We start from the raw sequence: 21684 nt of genomic DNA, 5'->3' as shown, positions 1-21684 counted from the left end.
TGGTTCTCATTATAACTCACAACCTTTTTTTTAAATGTCCTAGATCTACAAACTTAGATGTATACATAAAGAAACATTATCACTTCAGAATATAAAATTACTATCTTAAACAGTTTCTAAGAAAAGCCTCTTTGAAGATACCTGGAACAGAGTAAAAAAACAGCACAAGGGCAATAACCGGAAAAAATATTTGCACTCTTCTCATTTTCGAACTCTTAAACCGTTTCTGAGAAAAGCTGTCCCCTTTAACTCAGGCGGACGTATGCACTGTTGGACACACAGATAGAGCTCAAACCTATATCGCCCTTCCACACTTTGTGGCAGGAAATAATAATAGACAGAATGACTCCAAAATCACACAATTAAAGAGAGAAATACACAAAAAGACAACAAAAATTACTCCAAAAACACACAAACTGACAAGAAATCACACAAAATGACATGACAAGTGCACAAAAAGGACAACAAAAAAACAACACAAAATGACTCCAAAAATATACAAAACTTTGCTCTCTTCTGTATTAATGCTTAGATTGGTCATTTATTCTAAATGCTGACATGAATATTGTTGATGTGTGACCACACATTTGTGGCCCCCGATGTGACAGAAGATACCCATAAACAATGAGGGATCAATTTATGATTAGATCCGATATTAAAAATATTAGTAGTCGGAAATGGACATTCTGTTTTTGGAGTTGGGAAAGACAAACAATGTCGTGGACGTCACTCACTCGAGATGTAACATATGTGAGTGTTCCAGTGAAGAATCGGCTCTTCCAACGGGTTCTATTCGTTCAATCCTCCTTTCATGGTTCCTCCGCTCATCATGTTCTTCCTCCTCCTAAAAAAAACAGACTTAATCAAAAAACTGCTTCAACAACATTACAAAAAGACTGACTGACTCCATGTGCCCAATTCTTTATGGCAGTGCTTGCATTTCACCCCCTCCTCACTACAGTACATCCCTTTTCTGATTTCTAATCCCATTACCTGGAGGAAAAGTTACTCTATTCTCAGACAGAAGGACAGAGACAGTAATGCAATCACATAACGGTGTAAGAAAAAACTGATTTGGGGATATATTAGAATATTTCACCGTGCGATTATCGTATCAAAAAAAATGTCCAAAACAATTTTTTGAATGAGAAAACATCCAATTGCGCTAACATGTGCATAGCACGAAAACTCCTGGCCACTAGGTGTCAGTGAACCACATCAGACCTTGTTAAACTACGTCACTCCTCTATGCGTTTTAACTGGAAGTTGATTGCAAAAAAACATACTGGACACTTTAATAGATGTATGTAGTTACTTTTTTCAAAGAATTTAAGAACCATTTACTTTTTCTCACAAGTTTAAAAAAAATATATAATAATAAAAAAATGTATTTTATACCATTTTGATAAAGGTGAAATTTGTAATTATTGACATTGTGATATATATCGTTTTGTTTAGTATCAGGATCAGGGTTGGGGTCAATTACATTTTACATCATAAATTATATTTTTTCTATAATTTTCCATGTTCAATTACAACTCAATTATGATTACAGTGACTGGCATTTTTTTCCAATTACAATTAAATTAAATTAAAATTATTCTTTTCCCCCAGAAAATCAATTGCAATTACATATTACTAAAGTTAAATGACTTTAATAAATAATCATATGAAATCTCTTGGTTACCTTGTTAGGGTTCCTCATCAATGAAAATATTGGTATTCATTACAACTATAATTGACCCCAACCCTGATCAGGATATATTGTATTGTGACATGAAAATTGTGAATTGTATTTTCAGATTAATGGCAATGAACACCCCTACAATCAACGATTTTTTGGAAACATCTCTACAACCAAGAAGAAAATACAGTGACTTCAGAGACAAAGTCCCCCAGACGTTTGAGGGCGTGGCCAGGGGCGTAGCACCACATTTTGGGCCCTGGGTACAAACCATCTGGTTGGGCCCCTATACTGTAAGTTATTCACACGGAAACTATACTTGCATCCTTATATAGCTTTATTTTTTATTCACAATAACCTAATGACTCCATATCCATTGCTTGCAATTTATAAATCAGTTCTACTGTATTTAATTGGTTTATTGAATATTCTTGATGAAAGACATGGTTTCCTGCTGCTGTCTATCTCCCGTTCCTTGTCACATCCACATTTCAGACTACCTGATATGGGAGCGCATGCAGGTCGTATAGGGCCTGAACAACGAGTCAACGAAATCAATGACGTCGACGGAAAAAACACGTCGACGCAAATGTTGCGCGCTGATGCGTCGTCCAACCAAAACAAAGATGACGGCGCCAAAGAATAAGTAACATGAGTGGCTCATCCGAGTTTCAAAAGTGCAAGGGAGCGAAGGCACGCACTCGTTTGTTGAAGGTAGCTGTTCCCTGTAATCCTCGTCCTTTATCCCAGGTGTGAACGGACGGCAGCGAGTTGACGTGAGGAAACACCCGCCATGACATCAGCGGCAGCAGCCGTAAGCGCGCACCCGCGATGAAAGAAAACATTTCCATACCACTGTGATACCCTAGTAGTCCGTCCTGATTTGTAAATGAAACACAATGTATGTTTGCTGGACACATAGCAATCTATTGGAGATTTTCCTTTGCAGTTTGACCTTTTATTTTTCCCTTAAAACTTCCTGAAGGACAACACACGCACGCACGCACGCACACACACACACACACACACACACACACACACACACACACACACACACACACACACACACACACACCTCTTAAGGTAAAAGAAAAGTTTATTTTAATGCTACTTCTGACTCTGAATGCATTATTTTGTACTTTTATATTCTTGAACTTTATTTTGGAATTTTTAGTTGAAGAGCAATAAACATATATTGGAATGTTAAGGAATTCATGTTTTTTTTCATTTTCGATATGAAAATCAACATGTGTAAACTACTTTTAGTAAATTAATGGTGAGATAATCGAATCGAATCGAACTGGGAAAAAAATAATCGTTAGATTAATCGATGCATCGAAAAAATTATTGCTAAATTAATTGTTTAAAAAATAATCGTTTATCCCAGCACTAGGGTCATACCATTAGTTGCACTGTTTTAAAGGGAGTGGTAGCTATGGCCTGATGCAGCAGGAATACTCAGCACCCTTTGCCCACCCACCACCACCACCACCACCACCACCACCACACACAGTCCGACACCAAAGGGCGTGGCACCATCGCTTGCTCTTTAAAATAATGGAAGCACGAACAGAGTGAGCAGAAGCTTCCGCTGTTCCGCTGTCGTCCGTTTCTCGGACTCTTCATTTCATGTACTCGTCTCTCTGCCATTAGGCAACAGGGCCAGGAGGAGGCGGCGGCTTTTACCGACAAGTCAGACGTCTGAGGACTTAACTAGGCTCTGAGACCAGACAGCGAGCGGCTGCACTGTCTCCTTAATGGGGGATAAAATCTTCATTTAGAGCTCTCTTTATGGGGAAGGTACTGAGTGAGTGGGGCACTTACATGCACTGATGACATCCCACATGTAAGAAAAGGAAGGAGACATATCTTATAACACTGGTTCATTTCCCACCAGTCATCAGCAGCTGAAGGTTAGCAACAGAGGGAATATCTGTAGTTTAAGTGACACAGAGTGAACATTGTACTGCCGTCGCTGATCTTAGTTTTCTTGTATTCGTGCTTGTCAGCAACCAGATGGTAACAGCCCCCATCCCTCCCCCTCACGCTCTGATTCCTCATTTAATAAATTGTCAAGCATGTCCTAAAAGGTCCCGAACCTTTCTGAATCTTTTATGAAAATAAATTCAACCCTTTGCCAGGGCCATTGGTGTCATTGGTGACGCACGCTGCAGAATATCTGTCACTTTTTTTTAAATATTTTTTTATTAGTCAGGGGCTTGGAGAGGTCAAGATATTTTTATCAGTGGTCTACCTTTAAGGACCTCGTATCACCATACATGTCTGTCTCTTCTCTGCTTATAAAATGAGTCAGTGAACCCAACACCCTGCTTATAATTATGTGTCAGCTGAGGTCCTGTGTCTCCAGGGTCTACATATTCCCATGGCTTCATTTTAAACAAACCCGTGTCTGGGGAAAAGGTAATTTTTAAATATATATGCATGGAGACGGAAAGAAGTATGAAGAGGTTAGGTGAAGATAAAACCATAGATGTTCTGCGATTTCATCTTATTAGACACAATAATCCGAAAGATGAGCTGATGCAGTGTATCAACAGTATCACGGACATGCAATCATTTTGAAGTAACAGTTGCTCTTAGCAACAATCTCTTAGTTATGAGTCCAGTCCTTTAAGCTACAAATACCTCACTTGGGAGAACATTGGGCCTTTTATCATTTAAATGTTTAAAAGGATGACATAAAAACATTAAATGTGTATAAGTGTGATGAATACAGAAATAGATGGGGAAACGTCACGAAAAAGAGGGACTGTTTATATTTTTGGTTGCAATCCTTTTCGTGCTGTGGGACACAACTTTCAAACTCTGGTGTTTAAATTTAAAGATATTTTGTGCGATTGCATCATATTAGAACATTTGATTTACAGTTTGGGTTAGTGATGCACCGAAATTTTGGCCACAAAAAATCTTCGTCCAAAAATGGCCCAAAAGTGCATTTTTGGGCCCAAACAAGATGTTGTGATGACGCGAGCAAACACCGCGGTCAGCGCACACGCTTGTCTGGAAACTGGCCAATTTATCCACGGACTCACGGAGCAGCTGAAAATCAAGTTGCCACACACTAAAAAAAAAACGTACATGCTGTAATGTTTGTGTTTTCATGGACGCTGTAAGACTGAGCTGCCCCAACAGTGCTCAGAGCTGAAAGATGAAGGTCCTCTTCACTTCCACATTTCCCAAATCAAAATCAGGTGCAGAATATGAATCTGACACATGAAAATATCAGAGAATGGCATGAGAACTGCATGAAAAAAAGTGACCATTAAATGAAAAAGAGCAGGTAAAGAACAAGCTGAAAAGGTGATAAAGAAAGAACATTAAATAATCAAAGTGGTAGAGGTAGAGCGTTTTTTTTTCTACTTGAAAGACTTAATTTGATTCATTTCATTAACTGGCTTTCAAACCAAACAAAAAAAATGCTTCATGTTCTCAGAACACAAAGATTATTCATGCACAACACAAACAAGAGCTTTGATTTATTTTCTTTACTGTTGATTATTTGTATTTCTACTCTGTAATAACATAAATGAAGAAAAATGCAGCCTGACTATCAAACAGACTGAAACCATGTCCAATCTGATGATGAAAAACCCTTCTGATTCTTTAGGTAATGATTATGGAAAAACATTTTCCTCACTTAGAATCTTGTAAACAACCTTTCATTCTACATGAGTCAAAGAAGGTTGGGTTAAAACACATTTTATTTTCCATAGGTCAACCATTTTTGAGTGCCACTAATATTGGTCATTTCATCCAATCAACAAAGCCATTGTAGGTTCCTGACTCTTGGTCTGTAAAGGACTCTTTGCAAATGTCTAAAAAGAAGCTTTTCCTTCTTTTACAATCACTCTCTGGGTGCCAAGTTTCCCTGCACACCTTTACGTGTCTGTCCTTCCAACAATGGGGAAGCTGAGTGCTGAATGACACAAGAGGAGGGAACACGGGCTAAATATACATCAACCTCTGCCTGCCCCTCACCCCTCCCTCTCTGCTCTACTTCTTTGTCTCTCCATCACTCAGAAATTTTTCCTCTGCCCCGTTTTCTAAAACATCCATTTCCTCTTCCCTTGAGTGCTTTTAACAGCCTGTTGATCCCTTGGTAACCAGCAGAGTGGGAATGCAACAAGGCTTTTCAACTTCAACTGCAGCCATTCAGTTCAAGCTTGCTCTCTCTTTCTGTGTCACTCATCGTCCAGAGCAGGAGGCGGGGCTTAGAGCAACGACAAACAACCTACTATCCTTTTTTGACAGTGAACGGAAGCAGAAGTGAGAGTTAGCGGCGTGGCCATTGGACAGCAGAAGCATTAGATTATAGAGGGAATAGCAAAAAATGGAGGACATTACAGGGAGATGTTAAAGTTGCAAAGTGCAAAGCCCTGTTACTGTTAACACACACACTAGTGTTGTGTTCAAGACCGCACTATCCGAGACCAAGACTTGCCCGAGACCAGAATGCACCGAGACCAAGACAAGACCAAGACTTTCGGGAGCCGAGACCGAGTCAAGACCAAGACAGAGACAAGCCGAGACCGAGACCAAGACCAAGACCATAAACATTTTTTTTTTCAATTTAAAAAAATCTATGAATAAATACAATTATGGCAAGGTTCAACAGTTAAATAACATTCTCTCTTTAATTTTAGTTTATTTTAAATACATTTGACGGACAAAAAAGGTGCCTGCAAAAAGTGGGCGCACGGTGACTTAGTGGTTAGCACATCCGCCCCACAGCAAGAAGGTCCTGGGTTCAAGCCCTGGGGTGGACACTTGGGTCCTTTCTGTGTGGAGTTTGCATGTTCTCCCCGTGCTGCGTGGGTTTCCTCCGGGTACTCCGGCTTCCTCCCACAATCCAAAAACATGACTGTAAGGTGGATTGGAGTCTCTAAATTGCCCATAGGAGTGAATGAGAGAGTGAATGGTTGTCTGTGTCTGTGTTGCCCTGTGATGGACTGGAGCCCTGTCCAGGGTGTACCCCCACCCATCGCCCTATGAGAGCCGATTGGCACCGGCAGACCCCTGCGACCCTGTTAAACGGGAATAAGCGGGTATGAAGGTGGATGGATGGTGTTTAAAAGTATTTCAAGAAATAATGATTCTTGATTCTGATTCTTTGAGTTGTGCAGGTCAACAGGTCACAGATTTCACAAGATAATTTTTTAGTTTGAAAAAGCCTTTACACAGGTTATTTTATTAATTCACTTAGTTGATATAGTTTAATTTGGTTGCTGTAATGTAATTAGGATATTCAATTAACAAAGGTTTCCAACTGTAACTGTAAAAGTGAAACTTTCTGAAATAAAACTACAAACAAGTTGTCATCAGTGTAAAAAACATAGAGCTACAGGTAGATGTGAAACTAAATAAAACAAACTCAAACCCTGGAAAAGTCATGTGACAAATCAATCAATAGTTATTGTTGAGAATTATTATTATTATTCTGGATACAGTGAAAACAGAAACTATTAAAAATAATTACATTGTGAACCTGTTTATATTGTAGGGAACACATTATATACATAAATGTAATTGGAGTCTAAAGCCACAAAAAAACACCACTTTAAAAAGAAAATAGACTAATATAAAACCTCTTTACAGTTATTTGACTGATTCTGCGCTTGTGCAACTTGTGGTGATGACGCGCTGGTGACGACATAAACCAATATGGCGGCGGCCCGGACTACAGCCAATACTATGTAATAAAGCCTTAAAAAGCATGGATATAATGAAAAGAGTGGATGGACAGATGCATAAACATGCAGACTTTAACACGGACACACACAGACTTATTAAACACACACGGACCTCAGTACACACGGTAAACGGCACAGGGAGGCTGGCACTAGGACCCAGAAGCAGAGTAAGTGCGTCCCCTATCCATCCTTCACAGGCTGTAATATCATCAGTTTATCATTTTACCAGTTGTTAGAGCTACTGTCTTTACCAGGGAGATAATATTTATTACTGGTGATTGTTTTCTGGAGTTTTACTGGGATTTTTACTGGTGATTAGTTCATATCTCCCTTGCGCTCCGCGGTCCAAACTGACACCGTAGCCACACACGTATGAGTGTGTCACACACGTCACTCAGTCACATTAAGGAAGGTTGTGGTCATTATACAGGGTGGATTAAATAATGAATATTTGTTATTATCACATTATAAAAAAGTTTAAAAATAGCAGGAATTAGTGCTGGTCTCGAACGGTCTTGATGGAAAATCCCGAGTCCAAGACAAGACAGAGTCAAAATGCTTCAGAGTCCGAGACAAGACCGAGACCTTTAAAATTTGGTCTCAAGACCGGTCTTGACTACCACAACACTAACACACACACACACACACACACACACACACACCGGCTGCCAGAGGGATTGGGGCAAAGGCGACATGTTGAACCGCTGTCAGCCGCCATCATGTAGTGTCCAAAATCAGGCCGACTGAGAATGTGTGTGTGTGTGTGTGTGTGTGTGTGTGTGTGTGTGTGTGTGTGTGTGTGTGTGTGTGTGTGTGTGTGTGTGTGTGTGTGTGTGTGTGTGTGTGTGTGTGTGTGTGTGTGTGTGTGTGTGTGTGTGTGCGTGTGTGTGCGTGTGTGCGTGTGTGTGTGTGTGTGTGTGTGTGTGCATGAGTGACCTGGTGTTGACCACGTGCAAAAAAGCGACATGTACAGTAGTTGTTAAAGGGGAAGTGACTTGGGAATTGGCGGGGGAGGGGCCTTCCTCCTGGGTTTAACTTTGGCATCAAGGTCTTAACAAGGACAAGTTGAAAGGTCACAGTGAGAGGTGTCTGGCTGCTGTTCATCCTTTAGTGGCTGATGAGAGTGTGACAGCTCCATGGGATGAACACACGTTCCATGACTACTTTACTCTATAGTCTGACTGTTCCTGCCATGTTACAGGCTATAGAAATATCTCATAGTAAACAATAGGCGGTCAAAGCAGAACGATTGGCAAAAAGACTGTAGAAATATTCACATAGACTAGCATCCTGTTCTATTTTGGTAGACCTAATTGCACAAAGGGACACTTACCCCTTACTGAAACAATAGACTAGTCAAAAAGGAAACTATTAGAAAGAAAAGAGCACTTCTGCCAAGATCCAAACATCCTCTTTGCCAGATATTTGCAGTTATCTGGATCAGTGGTCCAGATCATTGGTACACACTTTGAAGTCACCAGCAGAAAGTCCTGCAGAACCAGCTTAAAGTTGTGAACATAGAGGTTCATACACGTTTCAAGCTGATACAGAACCAGTATATTGATCCTGATCTTCTTTTACGTTTTTGGTTAGTACTTTTGACGTAATCCTGCTAACAGACAAACAAACAAAAATGAATAAATAAATAAATAGTAGTGTAAAATTTACCTCCTTGGTGGAAGTGATAATTCATTTTCACTTAGTGATAAAGTCCGGTCCATGGTTCTCAACCAGAAAAAGGTGAAGTACCTTCTCCAAGCTGCCCCAAGTGGAGGAGTTCAAGTACTTCTTCACGAGTGAGTGAAGGGATGGAGCGAGAGGCCGACAGGCGGCTCGGTGTGGCATCTTAAGTGATGCGGAGTCTGCACCCACCGGTCAGTCGTGGTGACTAGACAGTAGAGCCAAAAGGGGAGGCTCTCAATTTATCAGCCATTCTTGGTTCCTACCCTCACCTATGACCTGACCAGTTTGGTTCGATGGTAAAGAAATGGCGTAATAATATTTTGTTACCAGTTGAACAAGTTTTCATCCACGACTGATGCCAGTGTGACCCCAAAAACCCTGCCAAATTTTTGTTGTTTTCAAGGATTGAAAGTTGTTGACAAAACAAGTGGAAGTTTCTGTCGTGGCTTGGACGGAAAAATCTGAATCCGGCAGAAGTTGAATGTCTTGCGTATTGACATGATCACATGGAATATTCTAACCACAGCACAAAAGGTCTTCAGCCAATCACTGTCCTCCTTGTCGGGCAAAGAAACACAGTTAATCAAGACAAGAATGAATTCAAATCACTTCTTTGCATCTGTCTTCAGGACTCCACATCCCACAATGCAATGCAAGAAACTTATCCGGAGTTCATGCCATGTCCATTTGTCAACAAACACAATGTTTATGGTGCAGACGAAAACAACAATTTCAACCTTCAACATTTGTTTAAAGGTGATTACAGAACTCTCTCCTGGTGAGTTCTGGTCAGACTGCCCTAAGCAGGCCAGATACCATCATACACTGATAGCACACACTAAGGTCTCTGCCTGAGGAGGCTCCGCTACGTATGTTATGATTACAACTATCAGCAACATACATAACACTGAGAGCACTGAACAGTGGCATAATCACTGAGTCACACACATGCTCAAAACTGGTTTACCTCCAAATCCCAGACCGGTGTCACATACTGGGTTTACCCCCGTACTGAGATTATAACCCTAACTTAATCTAATAAACAAATAAAACACTTATCTGTTCACTTTGAAAACAAAAATAAACAAAAATGAATTATTATTTTTTTAGCAAAAATTAATTTTCCGGTAGTGCGCATGTGCGCGCATGCGCATATACAATCTCAGTACAATGCCCACTCAGTACATGACACCAGTCTGTTCCAACCCTATACATAATAAACTCTGTGTCCGCATCTGACCAGCAACCCTAAAGCAACCGTCTCATTAATCAAAACCGCCACAACAGTAAGTAATGTTTTTTTTTTTTTTTATTTATTGATCCATGAGGCCTAAAATATGTCTATCTGTTAAAAAAAAAAGTGTTCCCTGTAGCTTTCAGTTGGACTAAACACTGAACTAGAGAGAGGAGCCTACTACTAGAGACAATGATAGATAGGCAGCTGGTTAACAAAGCAGTCTTGATCTCATCTAACCATTATTCAAACATTTTGATACCAACTGAATCCATAATCTTCACAGCAGCATACACAGACTTGAATCTAGTTCAAACTTGAAAATCCAAAGAGGACACTTTTCAAAGCAGGATCTGAAAGGACTCCAGGTCAGGGGTGTAGGGAGGCTTTGTCCCATCATGTCAGACTTCAGCCTACAATGATTATTCAGATGTAACATAAGAGTTTCTTCTGCTCAGAGGAAGCCACCATTAGGGCTAAATTAGGCCTCTCTTATTAGATTGGACATGACTGGTGTACCCAATGACCTGGCCCAACCCTCTCAACCAGCCTTTACCCTTCATTACCTGCCAGTCCTCAAGACTCCACTGCTATTAAAGCAAGTCATACATCACACTAACTAAGATGGTGAGACACTTATTCACATGCATGTTGAGGATAAGGGTACATTATAAAAGGCTGACCCAAGAGGTAAACTGGTTAGTGGATGATGAAAGGGTCATAATGACCCGCTTCATCCAAACCACAAGTTCCCTAAATGGCACTTAGTGGTTGTCAGCAGAGATGTAAATATCTTTATTATATTTTCTTACCATTTATATGTTATAATAGTCTTTATTGTAATATTAGGCAAAAAAAAAGAAAAGTAAAACAAATTAAAACCCTAAACCAAATGGATTTTATGAGACTATCTTCAAGTGAATGTTTCATTTCTTTGGCCCAACGTTGGCTCTCTGTTGGACTAAAAACTCCATTTGGAAGAGAATAAAAGCCGAGTGACCCCTGCTTTTAATCTAACTATTAGAGAAAAAGAATCATTACTGAGGGAGGGTTTGAGTTGACAGCTCTGTGTTTGTGTGCCAAGTGACGAAGCCAAGGCGGTGCTAGTCTTCTGATGAGGACATGTGTTGCATTTTTCACTCTCTTCACCCAAGAGTATTAGCCTTGTTCAAAGCAGGGCATCTGCAAGTCCTGCATTCCTGATAAGACGTACTTTTACTTTTTATAATGGGAATTTTTTTTGTTTGAGATGAGGAGCGGAGGGGCGTGAATCTGCTATTACAAACGCTGATTAAAGCTTCAGTCAGGTCAACAATACAAATACCACTACATTAGCTAATATTAGGTGTAGCTGTAAGGTTACAGGTTACAAACCGACCACCAAAATAAGATGTAACAGATCCAAAGTTTGGTACAAATGAATGGCCTGTTTAGTGATTTTTTTCCTTTACATTTGACGTTAACACCAATAATCCATATTCAAGCTTCACTTACGTAGTTTCTAAGCAGGCTTTTAAAATGCGTTGAACTCACTGGACTCTAACCCTGCATGGTTAGAGACACACTTGTCCATTACACATAAAAAGGTAGATAATGGAAGAGCACATTGGAAATCAATTTCTTGTATATGGTACCTGCCTGGTTGAAGCATTTGTGTCAGAGTCATCTGATGAAGTGAGTGTACTACGTGTGATTCTCAAAATCCATAAAGGACCCAATAGGCCAAATGCCAGTGGAATAAAATCCCAATGGACAAAAAAACCAACCCTTGATTAAATAAGTGGTCAAAATCCCCTGTTTTCTTCTTCTTCTATGTATCAAAGGCTTACACCTAAACCTAACTCTGCCCATCACCCTTTAAATCATACCATCAAAAACAAAATGTAGTCTGGTAAAACCTATATCCTTTATATGTTTTAAATACAAACAAAAAAAGTTTTCATATATCATTTATAAGTTGATAATTTATTACAAATGTGATCAAAATTCCTGCTTCCTGGGTTATACCTTCTTCATAAAAAAATAATTTACAAAATGTAATTATTAGTTTTTCACTAACGTGTTTGTTGTGTTTTTATCTCTATCTGAAATGAGTCATTTATCTGCATATTCTTTTGGGTAGGCAGGTTCTCAGTTTGAAATCATGAATTACTATTACTTCATTTTATAAAATTATTTTTTTTTTTCATTTATGTATTTAATTTTAATTTAGGTTAGTTTTCTGGCCATGGCGTCCACTTTTTAAGAGAGCAAAAGGGTTTCAATTTTTCATGTGAAGCAAATGTTTGGCTTTTACTCTTTTAAAGTCTTAATTTGACTTTTATTCCTTTAAAAACCTTGCATTTATGCTGTTGTTGATGGGCCAATAAGTGTGAGGAGTGACGTCCTGTTGCTCATGTATTTTTACAGTATGTAAGGTACCATAAACTATTTAAATACAATTCAAGGGTCAATTTCAAAATACACCAGAAGTATTATTGTGCTGCACTGTAGAGAAATACTTGCTTTCTATTACAAACATTTACATAAATGTTGAGGCTTTTATAAACTACTATTTAAATTGTTTTCCTATTGGAGGTACACTGTTGGGTTTTTATTATCATAAACATTAAATTTAGATTGAGTTCAAAGCAGATCAATGGGACAGGATATACCTAATACTGTTAAGTCAATTACATTATTGATGGTGCTTTGTGTTCGTTTCCATCTTAATTTGAAGGTAAAATGTAAAAAGACAATGTCCTGTTTGTCGACTGACGCTCCTTTAAACATCTCTTAACTCCCTGTATCTCAACATTAAGCCTTTTGTTTGTTTCCTTCTCACTTCCTCTCAAACCGTCTTTGTTCCAGTGGCTGTTTTTGATCAGACCTGAGCTGATATATCAGCTGCAGAGCTGCTCTGCTTACTGTATCGTTAAATTGCACTTTAATCAAATAAGGCCCGCTAATTATGAAGGCTTAAATCAATCCTCAGGTCAATACCCTGGACCCAAAGCCAGAGACTTTTGTGAAACCTCATCAATAAAAGCTGCAGCTGGAATAGACCTCTCCTGTGCCACAGAGCTGAAGGTTCAACGCCAGTAGGAACTACGACAAATGGAGTCACTGTTGCCATTGATTGTTCAGAGGTTTTGTGACAGGAGGCTTTGGGAATCAGGCTTCGTAAATGAAGTGAAGTTGTTTTCAAATCTGAATTAGTTCAACAACGATTTAAATCAATTATTTACTTTTCTTTGTTTTGGAGGGAAAAAAAAACCTAAAATAGGATGTCATGACAGTCTTAAAACATGGGTTGTGTTCAAAATCGCATCGTAACATACTACTCACGCTAAGTCTGAGATCAAAATGAGTATGTAGTGTGTTCACATTGAGTACGCGAGAAATACCCGGATATACAGTATACTATATCGGCACATTTTGATGCATTTCGAGCAGAATGTAAAATCATCCAGGGACCGCCTTCAAGCTAAAAATCAAACATCTCCTTTTCAAAACAAAAGCATATCTTCTGGTCTTCCATTTGTTTTTTTTTAACTCTTTTGTAAACAGGGCTCTTATTTTGAAGTTAACCAGAAGATATTCTACTTGAATACTTTGAAGTATATTTCAGTGGGAACGCTCATCATCCTTATCATACGTTAGTACAGAGATGCACCAAAATGAAAATTGTATGATATGTTTTAGATATGTTTTTTTAAAGAAAGTAAATGTTTATTGAATTTTCTGACATTTTTAAATATTCCAGTAGTCTTTGCTTTTCAAAAAAAAAGCACAACAAAGTTTTTCATTTATATTAACCCTTCAAATAAAACAAAACACGCATTCCAAAAAAACACTTAAGTGCATTAAAGGAGAGGTATGATGAAATAATGACTTTATAATGGTTTTGCTACAGTGATATACATTACTTAGCCTCATTCAGAGGGACAAAGGGTAAAAAGTTCTGTTTCCTCCCTCCTCCTCCCTCCCCCTTAAACGAGACAGTTGGATTTTGCCCACGTTGGCAGGTGATGTCACCTAACACACCTCCTAGAATGTGAGCTCCTCCTTCTCCACTAACAGCTAAAACAACACTGCTGTTTAATATAGAATATATATTGTACTTTATTGCCATATATGCTCAAACTGCACTACTTTTTCTGCTGCCAATCGTGTTGGGAGTCACTGCTTGGAGCCAAGGACCCATTGTTTACATACATCAGCTGCTAGCGCTCCGTGCTAATGCTACACCAGTCTATGCAGAGAGACCCGGTGTAGTGTAAGGTGGAAACGATGGGGATGTTTACAGATTCATGGCTCACAGCGCTAACAACGGACTCGGTTGTGGAACTGGATGGTTTCCAACTTTTACGCAGTGACGGACGACGGAGAGCGGAACAGAGAGAGTCTGGCTGTGTTTGTGTGTGGAAAGGAGGAGCTGCTGCTGCTGCTGCTGTGCTTTTCTGACTCTAAATCACTGCACGTTGTTTGATTGCGTCACACGCTACTATTTGACTTTGCTTTTAACTCACTAAACCGAAGGCCGAATGTTGCTTTTTTTTGCAAAATTCGGCCGAATATATTTGTTTACCGAATATTCGGTGTATCCGTTCTTTAGTTGACAGTATGTACTCATTGAATTTGTAGTGTATATTACGGAGTGTGACATTTCGAACACAGCGTACGAACCATCAGAGAGGCTGCTATTAATAAGTACATACAGTGTAAAATGAGCAAAATCACCATAACACATAATGGTCCTAAAGGTTTAAGTTGAATCGATTCACTGGCAGAGTTCGTGAAACAATAATATAAATTATTTTTTTTTTATTAAGGGGCTAAAGGGGAAGTTTAATCAGTAGCACAATGACGGGTCTCCAAAATGTCGGCATGAAATGCGTTTCCGCGAGTTTTATGGATCAAATGAGCACGTGTTGATATTCTACTTGGTCACTTTCTCACTTCCAATGTTTTCAGAACTTTCAAAGTAAAGGTGGAAAATCAACAGAGATATTTAGTGTGATTCAGGGTTTTTGTGGTTGTAGGTTGGAAATGCATCTATATAGTAGACAGTATATACTCATTGAGTTTGTAGTGAGTAGTATGGAGTTTACCATCTCAGACGGTAAACCAATAAACCCAGTAGGAAAGTGTGCAGCTCTGGTGAACGGGTCGTCCCAGCTGAATCAAGGATCTTTTAGCCATGCATCACATAGAGCTCTGTGGTGCTTTACACAGATTAATCATCATTTTGAGCTTATTAAGTGGGAGGACAGTCTGATTTCTACTGCTCCCAAAGCTTAATCCATCTTTTAAACTGTGAAGGTCAGTGAATAAATGTTCCCATGGGTAAAAATGATAACGTCTGTTTGAATTTAAATGGGAAAATCGCCATATAATATCTGAATTACATTTATATACATTTGTTTTATGTTGTGTTAAGAAGCAGTTTTTTAATTTACTAAGTGTCTTAATGGTGGAATAAAATAGGAAAACTCACATTCTAATCCATGCTATAAGTATATTCATTATACCAGTGTTTCTCAAGTACTTCCTTTCTCTTATTTCTGAATCCAGAATACTGTAAAAAAAAACAATTATAAAGCATATTGATGGAATGAATGAGATTTTAAAGAATCTCATTGTAAATTATTGGAACGTATTTAGGGTATCCTGAATGAATGCATTTCTATAGTTGAGTGACCTTTGTTTTCAGTTCATGTTCTAATCAAGATCATTTTCATCAACATTATTATGAATATCATTTTGTTGTTGTTGTTGTTGTTGTGTTCACGATTTAAAATCACTAATCCTCTGTTATTCGTGAACGGATTGGGATTAAATTTGGTAGCTATAATCTACGGATGTGTACGCATCGACGCATTGAGCCTGATTTTCGATTTGGGGCCCAAAAGGGTCTCATTTCTGGTAATTTCCAAATTTATGGGAACATAGTCATGTGATATATTGTTTCAAAGACAGATCAACATAAATAATGATTATGCCTCACACAAATTGATTAGGGTCTCAAGGGGCCCGGGGGCCCACGCCCTTTTCCGGTAGTTTCTAAATTTATCTGAACATAGTCGTGTGATATATCGTTTCACAATTTCACGTTGCACAATTTCATTTGTTTTACAGGGTGGAACCGAGTTATTTGACTGAATTCTCGGCAACGTGGTACGTGCTATTCGGCACGGAGACGTTCCGTGGGCACGGCCGTGGTTTGTCAGAACTTGCTAACTAAAAATAAACTTAACAAAAGCCCATATTTTGAATATATATAAAAATGAATGATGTCATTTGTTAATGTTCCACTTTCTTTCTCTCTATTTCGAGTAAACCCTGCAGTACCATCGTGTCCCCCTAGGGCTACATGTCACCCTATTTGAGAAACCCTGCATTATATTACAAAATCAAATCAAACATAAAGTAGTGGACAAATAAAGAAGGTTAGGTAATAAAATGAAGTTAATATTTTAGTAGAACCCAAAGCTTTTGTACACATCACAGTAGGTTATTACTTGGTCTATCTACAGATGAGCCATTATTTGCTGCCTTGTTTGAGCAGGTGGGGTGAGCGATGAGCAGAGCCTCATCTGTAGCGTCACGGGAGCAGCACAGGGTGGTGGTTATAGTGGAGGGGGAGGGAGGTGGGGGGTGGTGGGGGGACTTTCCATTTAGTTTTAATTGGGAGCTGAAATTCTTGGATAAGAGGGAGACAGAAAGCCATTTGGCCGAGTCTGTGCTCTCAGCCGGTTCTAAATGAAGAGGGCTGTGTGGAGATGAGGGGCCTGCTGGGGGCCAGTAATAAAGAGAGGTCCCAAAAGGCTCCACCATAGCCAAGGTAATCTAAGAGGGCGGGGTCAAAAAAAAAAAATTAAGGAGATACGGATAAGAAGAATTCATCGAGAGGCAGACTGGATTTAAAATCTGACCCTATGGGGATCTTTTAGTGTTAGGGATTCTCATGTGGACTCATTGTTGGATTTCAAAACTGCCGTGATTGCAATGATTAAGTTTCAACTCGATATTGATTGAAGAAGGAGAAGGAGAAGAAGAAGAAGAAGAAGAAGAAGAAGAAGAAGAAGAAGAAGAAGAAGAAGAAGAAGAAGAAGAAGAAGAAGAAGAAGAAGAAGAAGAAGAAGAAGAAGAAGAAGAAGAAGAAGAATATTGACGGATCAAAGAAAAGTGCTATTTAGAGCTGATGAGGACGCTTACTCAACACTTTAAGTGATTGCAATCACTAATGAGATACAACAGAAGGGAAATCATGAGTGTTGCTACAACAGTCAGACAGAGGATCACTATTGTTAAACCACACACGCACACGCACACGCACACACACACGCACACACACACACACACACACACACACACACACAAACTCAACAAAAACATTCCAGCTCAAAATGTCTCCTTGTCATTTTTTCAATAGGAAATCCTTCAGGTTAACAAGACAAATAAACTATGTGTAAAAATATATGATAAACCTATGATAATGCACTACACAACCACTCCCATGGCCAGAAAAAAAAGTCCCTCAGCTGGAATAAAGAAAGGAAAAAAAAAAACATATACTAATAATGCTTTCTTGGTGGTTTTGAATTCACAATAATTAATCCATTTTCCATCTATTTTCTGAACCGCTTGCTCCTTTGTACAGCCTTCCCGGGGGTCTGCTAGAGCATATCTCCAGCTCTCATTGGGCGCTATAGTGGGTGTTCACAGTAATCACCCAAAAAAAAACAAAGGAAGATACTTGAGTCATCCTATGATGCATTGTGACATTCTGGCCTAATTTAGCATCAGACGTAACTGACTGTGTGTGGCTAGAGTCTTTTTATACGTCATCCTAGCAGTAGACGACTAACTTGTATGAGTAATACGAGTAAAGCTCAGTTCATAGAAGAAGAGATTGTTCATTTTTGTATTGATGTCTATTATTTATTCTGTCTCTAAACTCACAGGGTCTTGAGGTGGGGGTTCTTTTGGGTTATCTAATATCAGGAAACTTTTTTTTTTTTAATGGAAGTACACTTTACTCTGATTTTGTGTATATTTACAAACAACGTCTTTAATTTGGTAATAGTTTAAAGATCGTCTATAGTCTCTAGGACAGAGTTTCTCTCCTCCTATTTGACTATAACGTGAATAAAAAATGGTTTACCATTAGCATTTTGCATGTCTAAAAATGTGCTTATCTATAAATCCAACTCAAATCAGACCAGCAACATCAAGTATAACTAACACAATTTGTCCCCTGAAATGAATAAAAACATTTGTATCTTCTAAAACATCAATGGAACAGTAAAAACACAAGTTAAGGCCTCAACATATGATTAAAAAAGAAGACTTGGTGGATTTATTATGTAAAGGAACTATCAAAGAAAGTAAAGACAAATGTTCAAATAAATGGTGGAAAATATATAATTACTCAACTTTAATTGTATTCTTATTTTATTATTTTTTCTTTCTCAAAGTTTTCAAATTCGAAGCTATTGTTGGAAGATAGTTTGTACTTTCACCTGCCTTGAAATTTAATGATTAAACTTCTATTTCAAGCCAAAGTTTTGTCTTTATCCAGAACTCCATTACTTGTCTATGTTCCTGCAATATTTTATTTGGTAGAATATTTATGTATAAAAGGAAACAGAAGCTTATCTACAAACATTTTACAATTGGACCAAATCCCAATAATGAAACCTTAGTGATGCATCTTCAAGTGGACAGTTACCATGGTTACATCTGTATACAAGCACTAAAAATGGACTTATAACCATTAACCCCCCCTCTTCTGTTTACAGAGCGTTTTCTATCTGCATCTCCAAGGCTTTTTAAAGAAAATACCTCAACCCTTTCTGTCTGCCTCCAACTGTGACCATTTTCTGCGTATCCAATGCCTTTGATTCAACTCTCTTTGACCAAGATGGCAAAGAACTCTTAGTTTCATGGTTCTCCAAGGCAGTGAGATGTGGATGTTTACTGTCGGCCGAGGCCTTAAAAGCATCAGTCCTCATGTAAGGAACTTATAAAACGGTGACAATAGAGCTCATTGTAGCACAGTGGACCCATTTAGCAAAGTGTTGAGAGTCAACATGTGTGATATATTCTTAAGATACAGATTAGGGAAAACAAGAAGAGTGTCCTCGCCAAAAGTAGAGAAATCAAAAGAAAAGTATTCAAGACCTTTGTAACAGTTGGAAGTTCAAGTAAATCTTCTGACCCAAAAATGAAGTTCTTCATTAAATAAACACTATTTTAAATCAGTGTTAGTCCTTTATGTTTTTATCACAACCATGACTGAGCCATCTTTAGAATTCATTTGGCTCAAGTGAGTGAAAAAGAAAGAAAGAACTAAAAAAAAATAATGAACTGACCTTGAGAAACAGTTTTTAAAAGTCAGAGCTTGTTCCTATCTCAGCAATATTTACTGCTGCCCGCGCTGGATTGGCTCCACGCTGGCGGACCTCTTTAAATTCCCCGAAGTCATTATTGTCTTCGGCGAAGGTGCCCCAACTCCCTGTGATTTGTGGGTAATGAGCTGGCACCCCCCTGCCCGTGTTCAATTATTCTCATTGAGAAAGTGATTTTTCACTTCACGGAGCAAATCGTAGACGGCGAACGCATGAACTCCAATCAAGAATTACAATGTTCACGACTGAGAGATCGGCCGCCGCGGCACCGTCGCTGTAATGTAGACGTGGATACAGGAGAAGAAAGAAGAAAACAGTGAGAAGAGAAGAAAAGGCAATTACATGGAAGAGATGGTAGAGTAGGTCCAACCTAAAGGACTTAGAATATCTACTTGTATTAAGGTGAGAACTGTAGAAAACGTGTCCATAATGTCATACTTTACAAGTAAAAAGAACAAAGAAAAAATTAAAGAGTTAGTCAAATATAAAGCAGTTTCATCTCAAGTGGGCCACAATTTTTAGGTGGAAAAAATAGCAATTTTAACATTATTTACAATATTCAAGTATTCATAATAATGACAGACATCAGTGCTGGATCTTCACTTGAAAATGCCTTAATTTTGTGATAAATCTCTGTTACGGCAGTTTTAATGGATTGTTTGTAAGAAATTGCTGGATTTCAGAAAATTGGAGAAATACAAATAGATTAAGACTGTTTTTATTGAATTTGTGAATTTGGAGGAACTGAAATATCTACATCTGCATTTTTTTCAAATCATTTTTATTTCCTCCAGCCAATATAGATAATTTTAAGGGCCAGATTTGGCCCCTTATGAAATCCTTACAAACTAAAATTGGAAGTAAAAATACAATTGGTTTTGAAACATTGATGAGGAAGACTGTGAACTATTGATGAGAAAGCACTTACAGTAGCAGAATAAAATTAAACACACACATACAGCAAAACTCTGGCATTTCTAGCACAGTGAAAAAAATAAGAAAACATCTCATGACCTTTACAAACCATATCTTTAATTATTTCAAACTCACATTATTTTGCTATTTTGTCATTATTCATGTATTTTAGCCCTTTCTAGTACATTTTTGCAGTGATCACTTTAGCTGCCACTTATTTTCCTTTTTTTTTATTAATGAATTAGTGTCACAGATAACAATCCTAAAGGCCAAATACAATGAGCCGAAGCAATTATACATCAGTGTGTATTTGTTGGAAGCATATAGAGACCCTAACATTTAATTAGATAGAGGGCTGGGTTATTATTGAGCAATTAGTTATTCATGTAGATTAGCTTCTCACTGATCTATACTAAGATTAAACCATTAAATTAAACATATTTATGCTTAAAAATCACTAGACCATATTAGTTCAACTATATTTATGTGTTTTAGGTTTTCCTGAAATATTTATGTTACATTTATTGGGTTTCAAAGCTGTTTATTCACAAATTAATGACTTTTTGGAGACAAAAACCCACAATTTTTATCTTTTTTTAAAAAAGGTAACAATTTACTTGACGTTTTATACATAAAGGCTGACATTATTATGACATCCCTACACCTAACCCATAAAATGCCAACATAGCTCTATAGGCTTCATGATTTAACGAATATAACAGTGTAATGTCAGCCTTATGTATAAAACTTCAAGTAAAGTAAAATGACAACAACAAAAAAAAAAAACCATTTTCTTTAAAAATGAATAATGCATTGGACAATGGAAAGTGTCACATTCAAAGGCAGAAAATAAGAACAAAGCCAAGGTTGGGGTCAATTATAATTGTAATCGCGTAATTTATAATTAATTACAATTATGGCATAATTATAATTGTAATTGTAATTTTAAAAACCTGTTGCTGTCGTAATCGTAATTAAATTGTGATTGAGTTTGGATAATTTACTTAGTAATTGTAATTTATTTATAATTTATATAATATATAATAAACTGGAGAACCATGT

General features: G+C 38.0%; 1 protein-coding gene across 3 annotated transcripts in view; it reads right to left on the bottom strand.

The window, feature by feature from the left end:
- LOC114453931 (partitioning defective 3 homolog) overlaps positions 1 to 21684 on the bottom strand; it is a 563018-nt gene that overhangs the window by 315419 nt on the left and 225915 nt on the right. For all 3 annotated transcript variants that reach the window (XM_028433953.1, XM_028433955.1, XM_028433954.1), the window contains exon 6: positions 735 to 844. In XM_028433953.1, coding sequence (XP_028289754.1) covers positions 735 to 844 — 110 coding nt within the window. The remainder of the gene's footprint in view (positions 1 to 734; positions 845 to 21684) is intronic.

Source organism: Gouania willdenowi, chromosome 20, assembly GCF_900634775.1.
Source record: "Gouania willdenowi chromosome 20, fGouWil2.1, whole genome shotgun sequence".
NCBI classification, from domain to species: Eukaryota; Metazoa; Chordata; class Actinopteri; order Blenniiformes; family Gobiesocidae; genus Gouania; species Gouania willdenowi.
Note: the sequence above shows the minus strand (reverse complement) of the source record. Positions and strands in the feature narration are given on the sequence as shown.